We start from the raw sequence: 18,326 nt of genomic DNA on the forward strand, positions 1-18,326 counted from the left end.
TTCTGAAACCTTCAATTACGAGGGTTTGTGGATTGTACTAAAAAAGCAATTTAAATCCAGCGAGGGGATTTTTAAACGACAAATGTAACTGAGTTAGTGGAAATTAAATTATAAGGCGTCGCTTCATTAACCATTAGTAAGGCCTGGGCAATTGCTCTGCCTATGTCTTTTTGGCTGGGATAAAAATATAAAGTGTGTCTTTGGGACATAACCTAAAAAAATACAGGTTTTACTTAAAGGGGAACTTTTCACATTGAAAATCTACTCAAAACTGCAGGCACCATGTTGTAGAGCAAAATTACCTGAGCTGATTGATATATATTTTATTTGGGGTAAAATTCAGTATATTTTGTAATTTATTTATATAATCCTATGCTTATTCTGGACTTACTGTGTCGGACCGCCCACTGGACTCCTAAGCCTAGAACGAGCAGAAGTTGAAAGGGATTAATTACAAGTTATATTGAAACTTTTTCAATAAATTTGTATATCAATCTGCTCAGCTCCTCCGACTCTATACAATGCGGCATACAGATTGGTCTACATTTTCAACATGACAGGTCCCATTTAAAGAGTAATCCCTGTCCAAATACTGTATATAACCCCCCCCCCCCGGCTTAAACTGCCTCTGGCCATGACCTCTTTATGGAACCTCTTTTAATTTAAATCTGTCCCTATTCTCTAACACATAAAGGGACATTCCCGTTGCTAGAATAAGCCACCATTTTATGATTGGTCCAAGTCCAACTTCTAGAACCTTCATCAATCCAGAAAATGAAGGTGCCACAGCACAAATTCAGCACAATCACCACTTTGCAGTCTTTCCCAGCACAAGGGCTTCTCGGTAGGGGAAGTGAAGCACAGCTCTATTTGAATCCGGTAGGCCGCCACTTCCTGCACAGTTGGGGAACCAGGAGCAAGGAAAAACATTCAAGGTACCACAACTTTATATTGATATTGCTGCTTCTTGTTTATTACTTTCAACACTTTTAGCATAAACTTTCAATATCTATCTGTTCCAAATTTCTCATACACTTCAACGTTCAGCATGGCTGAATGTTTATATTTCCTCTATGGGGAGAGAAGGGTTAAGCTGCCACTAGACAGTTTATCTCTCCTGAAACAACAAGATCAGGTGGTAAAAATCCAATATGACCGACATTGTTTTTTGGGGGAGAGTTGACAAACCCATAATTGCAGACAGTATAAAATTGATGTGTAAAAGGGGTCTTAGTCTAAGGTGCATTTGAGTTGGGACAGCGCCGCAGCATGATTGGCTGAGTGGGCTTTCACTCTTGAAACAAAAGTGACAGCTCGCTCAGCCAATGACTGACCGTGTTGCTGCCTTGTCTAATTCAGCCAATGATTGGATGACTAAGATGGGACAGTGCCGCAGACAGTGATTGGGTGAGCCGGCTGTCACTAGAGAGACAGCTGGCTCACCCAATCAATAGCCGTGGCACTGTCCCGTCATGGATGAACAGGATTTTGGCAGCTGTGGAGACTGAAGAAGAAGGACATCGGGGGAGTGCGGTTTGGTAAGTATAGATGAGCAAATTTTTTTAAACCGCACTAAAACAGCTAAATGCCTGTAATTTTTTTGCTGTTTTAGTGCGGTTTAAAGTTTGGTTTAGACAAACCTGAACTTTACATTAAAGTTCAGTGAACCTGACTAACCCTGGAGGTCGTGGAGGTTGGACGTCCACAATCATAGTGCATCCAAGTGACATGCCATCACTTTAAGAGATAGGAATACCCTTTTTGAGGACAGACGGGCCTACCAATGGGCCCATCCTACTGTAGTATAGTATTTGCATGAAATAAGGAAAGAAAGAAATGAAGGAAACGTTCTCTATCTTACTCAACATACGACTCTTTGTTTGCTTCTATATAAAGATGCTTAATAAATGGACCCTAAAAGGCAAAGTAAAACCTAGTGCCGGCGGCTTGCTTCCTCCAGAGCACTGCTGGTCTTCAAGGCCCCCAGGTGGCAAATGAAACGTATGGCTCATTAGTTGCTGGAAGGGGAGCAGTGGATGTGCAGGGAGGCATGTCATTGGAATAGAGGAACTTTTTATGATTTTTTTAGAGTCAGGGAATGAAATGGTTATTTTCTTTCGGGATACAACTGGATTCATTCTGCTGTCACATTGAATTTCTGTAACATAAGCCCATGCTTCCCTAATGGAGGATGAAGACTGTGACTCACGTTCTTGTAGTGCAACTGCTCAATCCGCTAAAGATTTGTTGTCTGGACTATAGAAATAGTTGAGCCGAATACAGATGATAAATGGTTACCGTGTTGTCCCAGGTTGGCTATGCTGAAGTCCTCAGTGACTACTATTAGCCTTATAATGTACGCGAAGCAAGGAAAAAAATAGCTGTATACATAGAGTTATACGTATACACATAGATACACGTCATGGGTTGGATTTTTTACTGCAAACATCCATGATATTACATGCTGTTCGGCTAAGGGGTTTCCCAGGACTCCAGGACAGGCCATCAATATCGTTATGTCAGATCAATAAGTTTACCAGAGCTGTGGATCCAGAAGTAGACAGCTCCATACACTGTTAAGTGGCTGTGTTAGGTTACTGCAGCTCGGTTTAATGGGAGCTAAGCATTATTAATAGAGATGAGTGAACCGGGTTCGGGTTCGCGTCCATCCGAACCCGATCGTTCGGCATTTGATTAGTTGGGACTGCTGAACTTGGATAAAGCTCTAAGGTTCTCTGGAAAACATGGATACAGCCAATGACTATATCCATGATTTCCACATAGCCTTAGGGCTTTATCCAAGTTCAGCAGCCACCGCGAATCAAATGCCGAACGTTTAGGTTCGGATCGACTCGAGCAAGTTCGAGGTTCGCTCATCTCTAATTATTAACTCATTATGACCACAACATAATGTATGGCGCTGTCTGTTTCTGGCTTCATTCATATGTTTGGGAAGAGTTGTACTTCCATACACATAAGCTGGGAACCCAAGAACAGAATGAGTGGCTATTTAAACTCCAACATACCCATTCCATCTCAAGAGTGGGGAAGCCCTCATACATGGTAGATGGCTGAATTCTCTCTTAGAAATCGGTGGGTTTGGAGAACACATGGCTATCTTAAGAATACAGAGATGACCCCGGCAACGTCTCTACTACTTTCTATCACATGGTCAAAGAATGGAATTATTAAAATATAAAGTGAAATTCCAATATTTTCTTCTTGGCCTTCTGGGTATAACCCATTCTAAGTTTTGCTATTGGGTCCTACGATTCTTATGCATGCCCCTATTTCTGAGAGAAGGGCGGAAACCCTCCACATTCAACACATCAAAAAATGAACTCACCTAAACTCCTTATATCGATGGTTATATCCACATATCCGTGTTCGGCACTGTGATACATGGCCTCTTTTAGCGCCTTCAGTTTAGCTTTGCTGTTTCGGCTCGGACACAACGTAGCATTGGTCGTATCGGGTAAATCTGTCCCTTCGGCTAGAATCTCTTCCAGGGATAAGATGTCACTCTTCTCTTTCTCTGGTTGGGAGAGCAGCTTCCTAAATACATTCCTAAATGATATATATGGGTAAATTGATTAAATAAAATAAATATATATATATATATATATATATATATATCCCATTGCAATTAGTTATATATAGAAGGGTCATGGTTCTGCAGCCTATACCATCTTGAACAATTGTTTTGTAATTTTTTTTTTTCTTAGACTAATATAATCTATAGGGGAAATTCAGCAACAAGTGTTCTATTCCCCTGCAGTGCCTCCGCAGGTGAAACAGGGTATTACACAATTCCCATTAAGGGCTTGTGCACTCACTGACTGATGCCAACCACTAGTGATACCTCAAAGGATAAGAAAAACCTTATGGGAAACTTGTAGACTAGAATAAAGGCGATCTAGACCCATAACGTCGCTTTTGTTAGCTCCAATCTTCTCCTAGGGAGTCAATACCTCTCCAAGCATTTAGTGAAGAACAAACATTATGCGTAAGAGCCCGAATGTTAGCGTGTATATAAATTACCTGTGCCCGTGTGCAGCAGCCTGGCTGAAGGAATTCATGTCTCCTTGAGGTGCCGTAGAAATTCCGTTTCTGTACATTGTTCCTATCATGGGATCCCCTCCTCGCTCCAGCAGCAAAGTCACAAGCTCAAAGTTTCCTGTGGACGTTCAGAGTTTTGGAAATGTTACCGAACGAGTACAGCAAGTAGAAGAAGAAAGCCTAGAGGAGATGAGGCCCTAGAGCATTCTGGGACATCGTCCATGTGTTGTCATGTCCCATGAGATACACCTATCTGGGGTCATGAGAACCTAATGCTTGGTCACCCACCCAACTAGACGTGGTGAAAGCCTCCCATGGTCTAGATTCCTTCTACATTGTATACAGAAAATCTAAACTGTGTTCTTCCTCCCATAGTGGGAATTAAAGTCCTAGTCTGCCCTTGTATTATTTCCTTTATTCTTTTCTAGAATAGGCAAACATAACATATTGAAAGTTAGCAATTTCGGATTTTGACTAAAATTTTCATCGACCGGGGATTGAGAAGTTGGGAGGTAACTGATGGTTATTACATCTGTGTAGAAGGGTTTTTCTATAAACATGGCTGGAGTTATATAGTAAATGCATCTGCCAAGGAAAATACTCGCCTGCAGCTGCTGCCAGTTGTAACGGAGTTTCTGAGTAATTTTCTTCACCCGCTTCTAAAGATCCCTCTACATTAGCGCCTGCATCCAAGAGCAGCTGGAGAGAGAAGAACGTACATCATACATAAGAATAATTCTATCTATCTATCTATCTATCTATCTGTCTCCTATCTATCTATCTATCTATTATCTATCTCCTATCTATCTATCTATCTATCTATCTATCTATCTATCTATCTATCTATCTATCTATCTATCTCCTATCTATCTATCTATCTATCTATCTACCTATCTACCTATCTATCTATCTATTATCTATCTATCTATCTATCTATCTATCTATCTATCTATCTATCTATCTATCTCTTATTTCCTATCTATCTATCTATCTATCTATCTATCTATCTATCTATTATCTATCTCCTATCTATTATCTATCTATCTATCTATCTATTATCTATCTATCATCTATCAATTATCTATCTATCATCTATCTATCTATCTATCTATCTATCTATCTATCTATCTATTATCTATCTATCTATCTATCTATCTATCTATCTATCTATCTATCTATCTATCTATTATCTATCATCTATCTATCTATCTATCTATCTATCTATCTATGGCCATGTTTACAAAACGTGAAACACCGGGTCACAGAACGGCCGGTGTTAGTGAATTTCATCCCGGCCAGTTCTGTAGTACTGTCCGGATGATCTTCATTTGTGCTGAATTGGGATGCGGGCGCACACAGAGCCGCACTCTCCATTGTGTGACCTGTCAGGTTTTTGTGCGGCCGCTAGCGATCCTGGCTGGAGTGTATACTATGTGTATACACTCCAGCCAGGATTCCCTCTAACTGCAGTGCACGTAAGTTCTGTATTAATCACGGCCGTTGTTCCTAAATTTTGTGATTAATACACAACTTACATTGTGTGAACATGGCCTAAAGGTAAATGAAACCTATGTCCATGTTAGTGATATAGAAGTAGAATGAGGGATAGCTGATGGTACCTGTACAACCGGAATATGACCCTGGAGGACGGCGAATGTCAGTGCAGTCCAGTGACGGGTCTCAGGGTGAACAGATGGATATTTATGAGCTGTGCTGGGGACCTGTAATAAAGATAAGACATGGAGCCATTATATAGATGATCCCCGGCATCCTGTCATTATATTGTTCTATAGAATGCACTGGCAGAAACCTGGGTTATGTATTAAAAACACATGTATAAACTATGTACGGAGAAGCTGAAGGCTTAGGCCTCCTGCAGTGCAGTGTACATGGCACGGGCGGCCATAGAGTCAGTCATAGGAGCCCGGACCACCATATAATGGCATGTGCATTGTCCCATAGAATAGAATGGGTCCAATGGTATTCATACACAGACTAATAATTCTGATATCAGAACGAGCATGAATAGAGCCTAGGGCAGTCACTGTACAGTATGTGCGTTCCAGTTCCAGTATACATCCTCTGGGGGAGATTTATCAAACATGGTGTAAAGTGAAACAGGCCCAGTTGCCCCTAGCAACCAATCAGATTCCACCTTTCATTTTCCAAAGAGTCTGTGAGGAATGAAAGGTGGAATCTGATTGGTTGCTAGGGGCAACTGAGCCAGTTTAACTTTACACCATGTTTGATAAATCTCCCCCTCCATTTCTTACCTCAACGTTAAGTTCAGCGCCGGCATCCAGGAGCATTTGTACCATAGCTTCGTCTCCCCTGACACAGGCGTACATCAATGGGGTCATCCCCTAGAGAAGTGGTAAAGAATGACATCAGTGTTGTTGTACACATGACATACACATTGCATACATCCAAACCAGCCCTCTAAGACCCACCCGAGTGGCAAGAATCCTAAAGTAGCTGTCTAAAAATGGATGTCTTTTCCTTTTATAGTGGATTTTTGTTTGGTAATAGTCCCCAGTCATGTTTTAAGGCTCTTTAAGTATTCACTTACAAGAAACCTCCAATAGGTGGCACCAGAGAACAAGTACTTTTCTTTCTGCAGAAAAGCTAATTTGCATATTTTTCCCAGCCTCTATAAGACTCTATACGCCAGCTTGGTGGTCTCTTCAAGAAGACACACGCTTTCCTTAACATATATCAAAACAAGTCAAAACATGAAGATGGCGCCCTACTTACTTGTTCGCTCATGCTGTTGATTCCTTCAGGGCCAAGCAGCGTCACAGCTTGCTTGACCAGGTCCGTCCTCCCACAGTTTAGCATCCTAAATCCAAGATCCTGCTTAAACTTTGCTTCTGTGGCTACCGCGTCTAGTTTACGGGATGCGCAAAAACAGTCGTCGGCCCTGAGGAGGACAGAGACAGAGAGCGGCCATAGTTATAGCTGGTATCCTAGGAGACGTAGGTCTATAGGATTTGTTTGTATATAGGGTTAAATGGTGTTTAAGGTGCAATGTGTCATATCTATATTTCCTCCTCAGATCTAAATCCATCTTCCATCTATTAGATATTATCCTCCGGCTTGGGGAGAGGAGCGGGGTGACAGCCTCATTTTTATCCTGACATGCACGCCACATACTGTATACATAATTTCCTGCCCCGGGTCGGCCGTAGTTGAATGTACCATGTAGATGATTCATTACATACCAGGGTGTTTTTTCTATTCTGAAATCTAGTATAACGCATCCATGTCTACTTGACATTTACACTAATTTCACCCACAGAGGTGGCAGCCATTTTGTTCTTTGGCCGAATTTAATGGAACCATCTCTTATCTTGAGTCCTTTTTAGTGTTTTTATGCCACATTGTTATGTCCGACCTAAAATCATGGGGTGTCAGGTGGGCACCGCTACGTGGAATAGCGATGCGCGGCTGGTGGCTAGTAATTGTAATATAAAAAATAATAAAATACTAACTCCTCTTACCCCGTTCCCTGGTGTCCTCAGAGGCCTTCCTCGGTGTTTGCAGCTCTGCCTTCTCTGCACTGACAGGCTGCTGGCCGCTCAGCCAATCACAGGCCGAGACAAGCTGCTCACCCAATCACTGGCCGAGACCTGTGATTGGCTGAGCTGCCGTTGGCCTGTCAGTGCAGAGAAGGCAGAGCTGCAGACACTGGGGGAGGCCTTCGAGGACACCAGGGAAGGCCCAAGTACACCTGGGAACGTGGTAAAGTAAGTTATTACTTTATTATTTTATACTAAAGCCAAGTGCTGCACAGACATCGCTAACGATGTCCGTGCAGCCCTTGCTGCCCGCTAGTCAGCCTGTCTAATTGCTCTGTAAACGAGCACCGATCTAGCAGATCCTCGCTCAATACAGTTTATTATCCGGCCGTGTAATAGAACCCTTAAACTTCCCAATAGTAGGGGTTGGCGTAGTTTACAAAAAAATTGGGCACGCCATTAGAAAAAAACTAATTTTTAAGCAAAAATTGTTATATACAGAAAACTCCCTGTAAATCAAATCCATGCGACCTATTATGGGACAATCCCTTCAAGCTGTGTCTAGTTAGTTCTACTCCTAATAGGAGACCCCCTTTAAGAAAATGATTTATCACTGATGCTCATACTTTAGTTGTCGCGGTTCACAGTCCACACCAGGAAGTAGAAGACGGGCGGCCTGTCGGACATCATCACTATCTACCGAGAAACTGCGTCGGTATCCGGCATGAGCTACGGCAACGCGGATCCATTCCATTAATGGTGGGAGCATCAGGAACGGCCTGTCATAGGAGAAAGAAAAAACACAAAGTTGTCAGTGTTGCGTTCCAGAATTTTCTAGCCCTGTGTGTTTTTCAGATGTGATAAGAAAATTGATCTCAGCTGGCGTCCCTCTTGTGGTTGGCAGCGTTCCCGCACCGCAATGTATCATCACTTTCAGCTGACCAAACGCCCGACAGCCTATATACACCCTACACCGTTTCCTCAATAATGTAACTGAATGCACATGTTTTCCATAATAGCCGCTTTGTGTCTCGTACTGGTTGATATTAATACAGATCAACTTGGATTTTCCGTAATCCCCTCCTGAAATCAGCTGTCATATGTGATGATGTCATGACTTAATTCAATACAGATATGGTAGCAGTGGGGAACGGGGGTTGGGGATGGGGGGGGGATGGGTTGGGGGTATCACTTTCACACATATTGCTGTATAAGTTTCCCTTGTAGAATAAAAGAAAATTAACATGTTGTAAATACCATAAACACCTTAAAGGGCATGTCCATTTTTACACGCTATATAATTTTACGTCCAACCTGTCAATATACAGCTGCAGGGCTTTTTAGATTACTTAGGGTGCGTTCCCATGTTAAGGTTTTTCGCTGCAGTACTTGGAGGACTTATGTAAAGGAATGACGTGAGGCTGTCTGTGCAACTCAACTTGGAATCAATTTATTTTACAATTGTGTGTGTGTGTGAGCTGGCACAGGAAATAATACACCTTTTGACAAGCAGCAACCTACCTAAAAAAAAGTCAAGAAAATAATATGTTGCAAATTTTACCAAAATTTTCATCTCATTCCACCATCTGTGGTAGTCAATGTAGCACAAAAAGAAATTAAATTAATTTGTATACAATTCATGCCACTTAAAATAAGTGTGTCATGCTGCTGGAAGACCCCATGGTAAGGTATGTATATTTTACAGTGTGGTGTAAAGGCAAAAAGGAAAACAGAAAATTTTACCAAAATTTTCCCACAAATGGAAATCAATTTACATACCACCGAACCACTTTTTTTTTTTTTAATAAAGGTGTCAAGACCAGCATAAAACAAAAAGTTAAATTTTTTTTTCCACCATTGTAGATCCCTGTGGCCCCAAACATCAATGAACATTTACGACAAATTGTTGTGAGCCATTGGAGACCACATTCTTCTCAATAAGCACTGACACTTTATTTTATAAATGGTACCTGACATTAAAAATGACTTTCGACATATCATCAGGCATGTGAAAATCTGTTGATTGTAGTGGGTTTCACTGCTCAAACCCACTGTGATCAGTAAGACATAGCCTGAGAGAGAGCGAGGCAGCAGCGCTATCCACTCACCGGCTGTATGTCCCAATCAGCTAATTCTGACAATATAAGTCTATGAGGCTACATAGATAAGATTAGGCAGCGACCTGGGAGTGGATCACACTGCTGCTGTACTCTCTCAAAGGCTATATCTCCTAATTGTAATGGGTCTTAGCAGTAAGACCCACTGACATCAATAACTTAGTGATTAGTTATTTAATTTATGAAAAGTTATTTTTAATAACAGATACTCTTTAAGTGTTTAAAGTCATATGAAAACAAAACCAAATGTAGCAAATTTTACCAAAATTTTAATTTTTTTTTACCACAACGTGAAATTGAATTCAGTTACAGTGTATAACAATTATAGTAAATGTGTCAAACCATGGGAGGTCAACCTCTCCTAATAAGCCTTTTTTTTTTTAAAGGAAACAGTAGCAAATTTTACCAACATTTACATACTATCTTTGTCTTTCCTATTGCTGCACACTGAAATCAGTTTATTTCAATTATATCATCATGTATCCTACTGCTGGAGACAAGTTCCTTCAGCCCAAACCGAACGAACAACCTGTAAAAATGTGCTTTAAATCCAAAAAGTGGGTGGGACTTAAAGGGGAAAAAAATAGCAATTTTTTTCCTGGTGTTATTCAGCGAATACATTTCCTATTAGTATATTATAAAGATATATAACTTTATTTTCCCAAAATATAGGAGGACCCTTTAATTTAGAAGCAAAAGACCATTCCCATTGCCATTTTTTTACTTTTCCTATGATGGTATTGGCAGTACATGATGGTGCCCCCAGGGTCACAGGACCTATACTGTAATACTTATAATATGCTTTGGTTTTCCGCCAGTGACCTGTTAATCATCTATAAATGATGTTCTTGCATATCCTTCAATAATATCAGTGGTTTACCGGAAATAATTCCTTTAAGATCTATGGATCTCTTATGAAATAACCTTTAAATATTCATTACAACCTTGTGCTTCATTAACAGAGAGCAGCAGACATAGTGATTGAATTACGTAGGTCAATACTAAACCGCTCTATAGTGTTTAACTCACCGCCACTTTATTCCCCTGCCCAGGAACGCCAATGTTCTCGCCATCACTGATGTGCATTTCGGATCACTTAACAACACCTTCAAGGCAACCTTGCTAAAATATTCAGGAGCTACATATATATATATATTACAGGCACAAGCAGAAATGTCTTCTATATGCTTCAGACCAGTGACAAATTATATAATGGACGCGCCGGCGGACGAGGGAAATCTCACTGGGACATATATGACCTTGGCAGGCGGCACACAGCCACAAAGTGAGGATGGAGAGGGGCGCTGGATCTTCTTGCAGATACGGTGATTTTCTGGCAGTTTTCATTAGGATTCCGCCCAAGCTGTAATCTTATTAAAGGGATTTTCATGGCCCTGAAATACTGACTTATACCCTGCAGCGTTCTGGACAGTTCAATCATCCCTGCATGGATGAGGTGTCGCACATTTTCACACACCATTTTTTTTTTCTATTCGTAATTTAACATTGCTGGTCACAGTGCACCCATAAAATTACAAAGAGCAAAGCACAGTGCACTCTTAACAGAGCGAGCAACAGTGCATCCATAACAGTGCAAGCAAGAGTGCATCCATAGCTGAACACACAATACAGCAAGCCACAGTGCATCCATAACAGAGCGAGCAACAGCGCATCCATAACAGAGCAAGCAACAGTGCATCCATAATAGAGAAAGCAACAGCGCATCCATAATAGAGAAAGCAACAGTGCATCCATAATAGAGAAAGCAACAGTGCATCCATAACAGAGAGAGCAACAGTGCATCCATAACAGAGCAAGCAACAGTGCATCCATAACAGAGCAAGCAACAGTGCATCCATAACAGAGCAAGCAACAGTGCATTCATAATAAAGAAAGCAACAGTGCATCCATAATAGAGAACGCAACAGTGCATCCATAACAGAGCAAGCAACAGTGCATCCATAACAGAGCAAGCAACAGTGCATTCATAATAGAGAAAGCAACAGTGCATCCATAATAGAGAACGCAACAGTGCATCCATAACAGAGCAAGCAACAGTGCATCCATAATAGAGAAAGCAACAGTGCATCCATAATAGAGAAGGCAACAGTGCATCCATAATAGAGAAAGCAACAGTGCATCCATAATAGAGAAAGCAACAGTGCATCCATAATAGAGAAGGCAACAGTGCATCCATAATAGAGAAAGCAACAGTGCATTCATAATAGAGAAAGCAACAGCGCATCCATAACAGAGCAAGCAACAGCGCATCCATAATAGAGAAAGCAACAGTGCATCAATAACAGAGCAAGCAACGGTGCATCCATAACAGAGAAAGCAACAGTGTATCCATAACAGAGGAAGCAACAGCGCATCCATAACAGAGGAAGCAACAGCGCATCCATAACAGAGCGAGCAACAATGCATCCATAACAGAGCAAGCAACAATGTAGCAATAACAGGGGAAGCAACAGTGCATCCATAACAGAGCAAGCAACAGTGCATCCATAACAGATCAAGCAACAGCGCATCCATAATAAAGAAAGCAACAGCACATCCATAACAGCAAGCAACAGTGCATCCATAACAGAGCAAGCAAGAGTGCATCCATAACACAGCAAGCAACAGTACATCCATAACAGAGAGAGCAACAGTGCATCCATAACCAGGGCCGATTCTGGGGTCTCTGCCGCCTGAGGCAAACCTCAGGCGGCCGCCCCCTCACTAGCGCCCGAACACCCCCCCGCGCGCCCACCCGCAGCGAGCCCCGAACCCCCGCGCCCACCTGCAGCAAGCCCCGAACGCCCGCGACCCATCCACAGTAAGCCCCGAACCCGCCCCCCCCCCGGAGACGCGGTCGCCGCAGCGTGAACCCCGACGACTCCGGCCACTCACCACAGCCAAGTAACCCAGGAGTGCTGCTGAGTGACTTCGCAGGAGCCAATCAAGACGTGCGGACAGCAGTGAGCGCGGGCGGCGGGCCGGCTGTGGACAGGTAAGCGGCTGCACGGCTGCTGCTGTAATTTGTTAAGTGAAACTTAACAAAAATGACAGCGGGGGAACATTATGCCGCCACCTGCCGGACCGCAAAATCTGCTGCCTGAGGTGGAATGCTCATTCCGCCTCATGGCAGAAGCGGGTCTGTCCATAACACAGCAAGCAACAGTGCATCCACAACAGAACAAGCAACAGTGGATCCATAGCAGAACAAGCAACAGTGCATCCATAACAGAGCTAGCAATAGTGTATCCATAACAGGGCAAGCAACAGCACATCCATGACTGAGCGAGCAACAGTGCATCCATAACAGAGCGAGCAACAGCGCATCCATAACAGAGCGAGCAACAGCGCATCCATAACACAGCAAGCAACAGCGCATCCATAACACAGCAAGCAACAGTGCATCCATAAAATTTACAACAGTGCATCCATAACAGAGCGAGCAACAGTGCATCCATAACAGAGCGAGCAACAGTGCATCCATAACACAGCAAGCAACAGTGCATCCATGACTGAGCACACAACAGAGCAACAATGAACACTAGTAACAGAGCAAGCAAAAGAGAAAATCACAGCAACAGTGTATCCATAAGAAAGCAACCTACTGTGCATCCATAAAAGAGCAAGCAACATTAAGGGTACAAACCCACACACCGTATACGCAGCAAATACGCAGCAAATGTGATGGTGAAGATTTGATGCTGTGTTCAGTTATTTAGATCTAATCTGCTGCGTATTTGCTGCGTATCGCAGTAGTAAATACTCTGCATATACGGTGTGTGGGTTTATACCCTAAAACCTTAAAAAATGCAAGCTACCGTGTATCCATAACAGAGCAAGCAACAGTGTATCCATACGAAAGCATCAACACATCCATTAGAGCAAACAATGTACCCATAAAAAAGCAAGCAACAGTGCATCCATAGGAGAGCACCCTTAACAAAGCAAGCAACACTGTGCAGGATCGAACCAGGGTGCAGCCATAACAGACTAAGCAGCACCAATAAGAGTGTGCCCATAACAAGCAGCATACTGTAAGTAAGCAGCAGCGCACCCAAGCTAAAGCAAGCTACACTACACCTGATTAACGATAAACAATCAATGATTAACGATAAGCGATCTCAAAAGACCGCTATTGCAAACGACCTGGAATCGTTCGCCCAATTACACGGAACAATGACTTACTTATGATCGTTCTTGCTTTTGTCTTGTCGTCGCTATTGCGTTTGGCACTACTGCAAACGACCGAACGACGTCTTATTCCATGCGAACGTTTTGCGAACGATCAACGATAAAAATAGGTCCAAACTCTATTAAACAACTAATGATTTGTCGTTGGTCGTTTAATCGTTGCCTGCTATTCAAACCCGTCGGCGTTCAAATCCGAACGATCTAACGATTTTTCGAACGATAATCGTTCCCTGTAACAAGGCCCTAAGAAACAGAGCAAGTGGCAGCCACATCATGAATGTTAGGGGGCATTGAAGCATTCCATGACTACGGTCCGTGCATGGATGATGTTCTCCGGATTCCGGAATGATTCAATATGATCCTGGAGCTCCAAAACGGTTTCAATTTCTATGCTCCATATTAGCCACCATATTCTCTATATTTGCTCTACCTCTTTAACTCTATGGCTTACCAACCCGGCTGGATGTTTGTATTGTTAGAAATCGATGAAGGTAAAGAGTCCATGCCAGAGATGCGACAGATTCTCGGGCATCTGGATAATAATACAATGGCGGCATGAAAGAAAAAAGGACGTTGTTATCTTCAGCGATAGTTCTGTCAGATACCACTCGCCAAGAGCCGCTCTACCACGGTGAATGTGGTTTTGTGAAAAGGACAGAAAACACCTACTTCAACTCAAGTAGCTATTCACTTGCCGTATCTCTCCGCCGCTCACTCCTTATCTTCCGAGGTTTGGGCATCTGACAAGAACGACACTGCCAGATAAACAGGATTGACTTGGAAACGTAAGAAATACAAAGAAGATTTTCCGGATTCTTTCCATGGCTTTACATGTACATTCTTATAGTTCTTATTGCTCCTATGACCTTGCTCTTCTGGTCCGGTCTTCTTTGATGGTACCTGAAGAAATGCTAGTCTTTACCAAGTTAGAATCCACTTATTGATCTAACGCTAAGCATGGTGGGACCATCACAGATCACGTGTAGGGTTGAGTTAGAGCTAAGAGTTGTCTAAGGAGGACAATACATGCCAATAGGATCAATATTAAGGCTTCAACCAATGTTCCGACAAGCTTGAGGAAGACCTAAGAGATGAATAGATCAATTTGCAAAAATAGAATTTGTTCTGAATTTCTCCCAAAAAATTAGATTTTAGGGAATCCTAAATTTTTGGGATTTGGTTTGGGCAAACTGCTTATAAAAAGTGGGCACCATTTTAGCGATCAGAAAAAGGGTTATTAGGGTAAGGTTATGGTCAGACCCTAAAGCCCCTATTACATAGGTCAGAGCGAGGAGGAGCAGATAAGAGCCAGGGGGCCGCGGGGGCTGCCCGGGTGATCATCAGATCGTCCGGGCAGCCCGTAGGAGACAGCGGCGGTCTGAAGATAACGATCAGCCGACCCTGCATGTTGGATGATCGTTATCTTCTGTTACACAAAGCGATTATCGGCCAAATGGGTTGATATCGGCCGAATACAGCCGATAATCGTTTTGTGTAATAGGGCCTTTAAGTGTACAATTCGTAACCCTTTAAAGTTTTGCTGTCTTGACATTAAAGAGCTTGGATATAGTTGGACTTGGACAGTTAAAGGGTTAAGGAATGTAGACTTAAGGCTGTATTACACGGCCCGACTCTGAGGAGCAAACGAGCGCTGTGGCCGCTATTGCAGCGAGCGAGTGAGTCCAGGGAGGGCCGGGGGAAGCTGCGGGGGGCTGCCCAGGTGATTGATGATCGTCTGGGCAGCCCATAGGATATACCGCCGCTCCTATTCAAAATGTTGAAAGACAAACGACTTCAACGATCAGCCGACACGAACGATGTCGGCTGATCGTTGCCTCCCATTCCACGGGACGATTATCGGCCGTAATGGCCGATATCGGCCACATATGGCCGATAATCGTTCCGTGGAATAGGGACTTTAGGGTCTGACCATAACCTTACCCCAACAACTAAGCCTTCTTCGGATCACTTAAATGGTGGCCACTTTTATTATCAATTTGCCCGAAACAAATCCCAAAAGTTTAGGATTCCCTGGAGAGAGTTGGTGCACTTTCAAATTAAAAATTTTATATAATGGCTGATTCAACCAAAATTGTGGGAAATTCACTCATCTTTACAATGAATAAAGGATCGGAATGTTGCATTAAAAAAAAAATGTTTTAAACAATAAAGAAGCAGTAATGGGGGACATATTGAACCAACGTAGGGTTTCTAGAGGCCATCTTCCTCCTGGCAACTCTTAATTTGTCCAGTGATTTGATATTGTCATTGAGCAATATCCGTTCATCGTAGAACACATAGGAAGATGTTATATAAGGTTCATACCAGAGCAAGAAGGGGCAACGGAATTAGAAGTTAGCCTAAATACTTGGAAGCTGTCAGTAAGATTGGGCGCCAACATGAGAAAGCTAGACTAAGAGTCAGAGCCTTTGACATAGAGGTTGAGGTAGACATTGGTTCTTAAAGGACATTCGAGGTTGATGGCCAAAGGTAGCAATATTTTCCTTATTTTCTTCTAATGTACTGAAAACTTCTTTGGTCTTTGGCTGTAAAGCATTACTGTTATTTGTTCTAACTAGAGAGGAGAAAAACCTTGAGCACGATCAGGTACGTCTAAACCCAGTGGCTGAAGAAGTTGGATGGAATGTGAGTACCCCTTTTTTTCTTTTGTGAGACCACTCCTTTGAAGAAGTTGTTCAGAAAAAAAAATATTTTTCCCCTATCCACAGGAAAAGTAGGTGGTCGCGGGGGGGGGGGGGGGGGGGGGTCCGACCTCTGTACTGTTTTTCCAATGAAGTGACGGAACTAGCCGAGAACACCGGAAGAGCGCTGTACTTGGCTTTTTCCATTGGCTCCATAGGCTTGAATAGAGCCGCAGGTACCAAGCCGTACCCACGGCTCTGTTCGTAACAGAACAGGCGAGGTCTCATATGGTGCTAGTGAGGGGGGGGGGGGGGGGTACAGAGGTCGGATCCCCCGCAACTAGAGATGAGCGAACCTTGAGCATGCTCGAGTCCATCCGAACCCGAACGTTCGGCATTTGATTAGCGGTGGCTGCTGAACTTGGATAAAGCCCTAAGGCTATGTGGAAAACATGGAGATAGTCATTGGCTGTATCCATGTTTTACAGACAACCTTAGAGCTTTATCCAAGTTCAGCAGCCTCCGCTAATCAAATGCCGAACGTACGGGTTCGGATGGACTCGAGCATGCTCGAGGTTCGCTCATCTCTACCCGCAACCTCCTATTTTTACTGTGGATAGGGGAAAAGTAATTTTTTTTTCCTGAAAAAACTCTTTAATGTTGGAAAAACTTTCTAATTGCGACAGGACTGGCCAACTATCTAAAAGCAGGCATGGGGAACCTTCAGCCCTCCAGCTGTTAAAAAACTACAATAGTAGTTCTGCAACAGCCGTGGTGGCAGAAGGTTCCCCATCCCTGATAAAGTGTATGGGGTGTCCCGACTTGCCCCCAATGCCAAATGTCAGCAGAAAGAAGTATCTGGTTGCTGGTTGCCTGATCCTTTTTTCCCAGGGTGGATAGGCCATTGGCAGAGGTGTCTGGCAGTAGCTTATTTCCCTTTCCCCATTTACAAGACATGCCCATTTGTCAAGCCAAGTGTGTGTGTGGCGGTGGGTCTCGGGAGAAATAACTTTTGGCCAAAGGAAACAACTGTGGATGTGAATATGAGGAATGATTTCCTTATCAGAGATGGATTGCTTTAAAAAAAAAAAATTATAAAAAAAAAAAAAAAATTATAAACAACCAGTGTTCAAAGTGCAGTAAGTTAAAAAGATGTCCCAAATATTCTCCACCTCCGCTGTGACAGGGCCGGGATGTTGCATGGCAACCTCTGTCACAGTACAGAGCACAATTTAAATCTGTCTGGGCACGTCTCCAACATCTTTTTTATTTTCTCTCGTGTTGACTTGCATCTGTGCACATTACATTACAGAGTAACCCGAACAAATCTCGTCTCTTTCCAAAATAAACCGCAAATTTAAGAGGAAGGAAAAATAAAAGAAAAAAAGTGCTTACTCTGTAAGCAACCACATCCCACAGTGGCTTCTCTCAACAGATTCTAAGATATGAAAAACACAGTGTAAAAACAACATGTGCGAAAAACTATACAAAGTGCAAAAAAAAAAAAAAACTTGGGAGGTACTTAGAAGAGTAAACTTTTTTCTTCTTTGGCTAAAATTTGTCAGATAAATCAGACAATATAAGTCCGAAATACCCAGTAGCTGCCTATGGGTGTCACTTTAGGGACCTTCTGGAGTATGCTAATTTGCATACCTTTTTTTTCCCAGGGAGCATTGCCGTTAGTCTCCCTAAGCTAGCTAGCAATCTCCACAGGAACAAACAATATCTGCCAATAGCTACAACTGTACAAATGTCTACGTAGATACATCTCGACCACCTGGCTGTATTGGACTCCACCT

The 18,326-nt window shown here is 42.7% G+C and overlaps 1 protein-coding gene across 2 annotated transcripts in view; it reads right to left on the reverse strand.

Moving 5' to 3' along the window:
• ABTB3 (ankyrin repeat and BTB domain containing 3) overlaps window positions 1-18,326 on the reverse strand; it is a 160,641-nt gene that overhangs the window by 15,346 nt on the left and 126,969 nt on the right. The window contains exons 4-11 of one of the 2 annotated variants that reach the window (XM_069968613.1): window positions 8,204-8,356; window positions 6,814-6,979; window positions 6,333-6,422; window positions 5,679-5,780; window positions 4,665-4,758; window positions 4,042-4,177; window positions 3,347-3,567; window positions 392-421 (exon numbers count right to left, since the gene is read on the reverse strand). In XM_069968613.1, coding sequence (XP_069824714.1) covers window positions 392-421; window positions 3,347-3,567; window positions 4,042-4,177; window positions 4,665-4,758; window positions 5,679-5,780; window positions 6,333-6,422; window positions 6,814-6,979; window positions 8,204-8,356 — 992 coding nt within the window. The remainder of the gene's footprint in view (window positions 1-391; window positions 422-3,346; window positions 3,568-4,041; window positions 4,178-4,664; window positions 4,759-5,678; window positions 5,781-6,332; window positions 6,423-6,813; window positions 6,980-8,203; window positions 8,357-18,326) is intronic. The other variant, XM_069968623.1, reaches the window with a different exon arrangement.

The sequence above is a fragment of the Dendropsophus ebraccatus genome, chromosome 1, assembly GCF_027789765.1.
Source record: "Dendropsophus ebraccatus isolate aDenEbr1 chromosome 1, aDenEbr1.pat, whole genome shotgun sequence".
Lineage (NCBI taxonomy): Eukaryota > Metazoa > Chordata > Amphibia > Anura > Hylidae > Dendropsophus > Dendropsophus ebraccatus.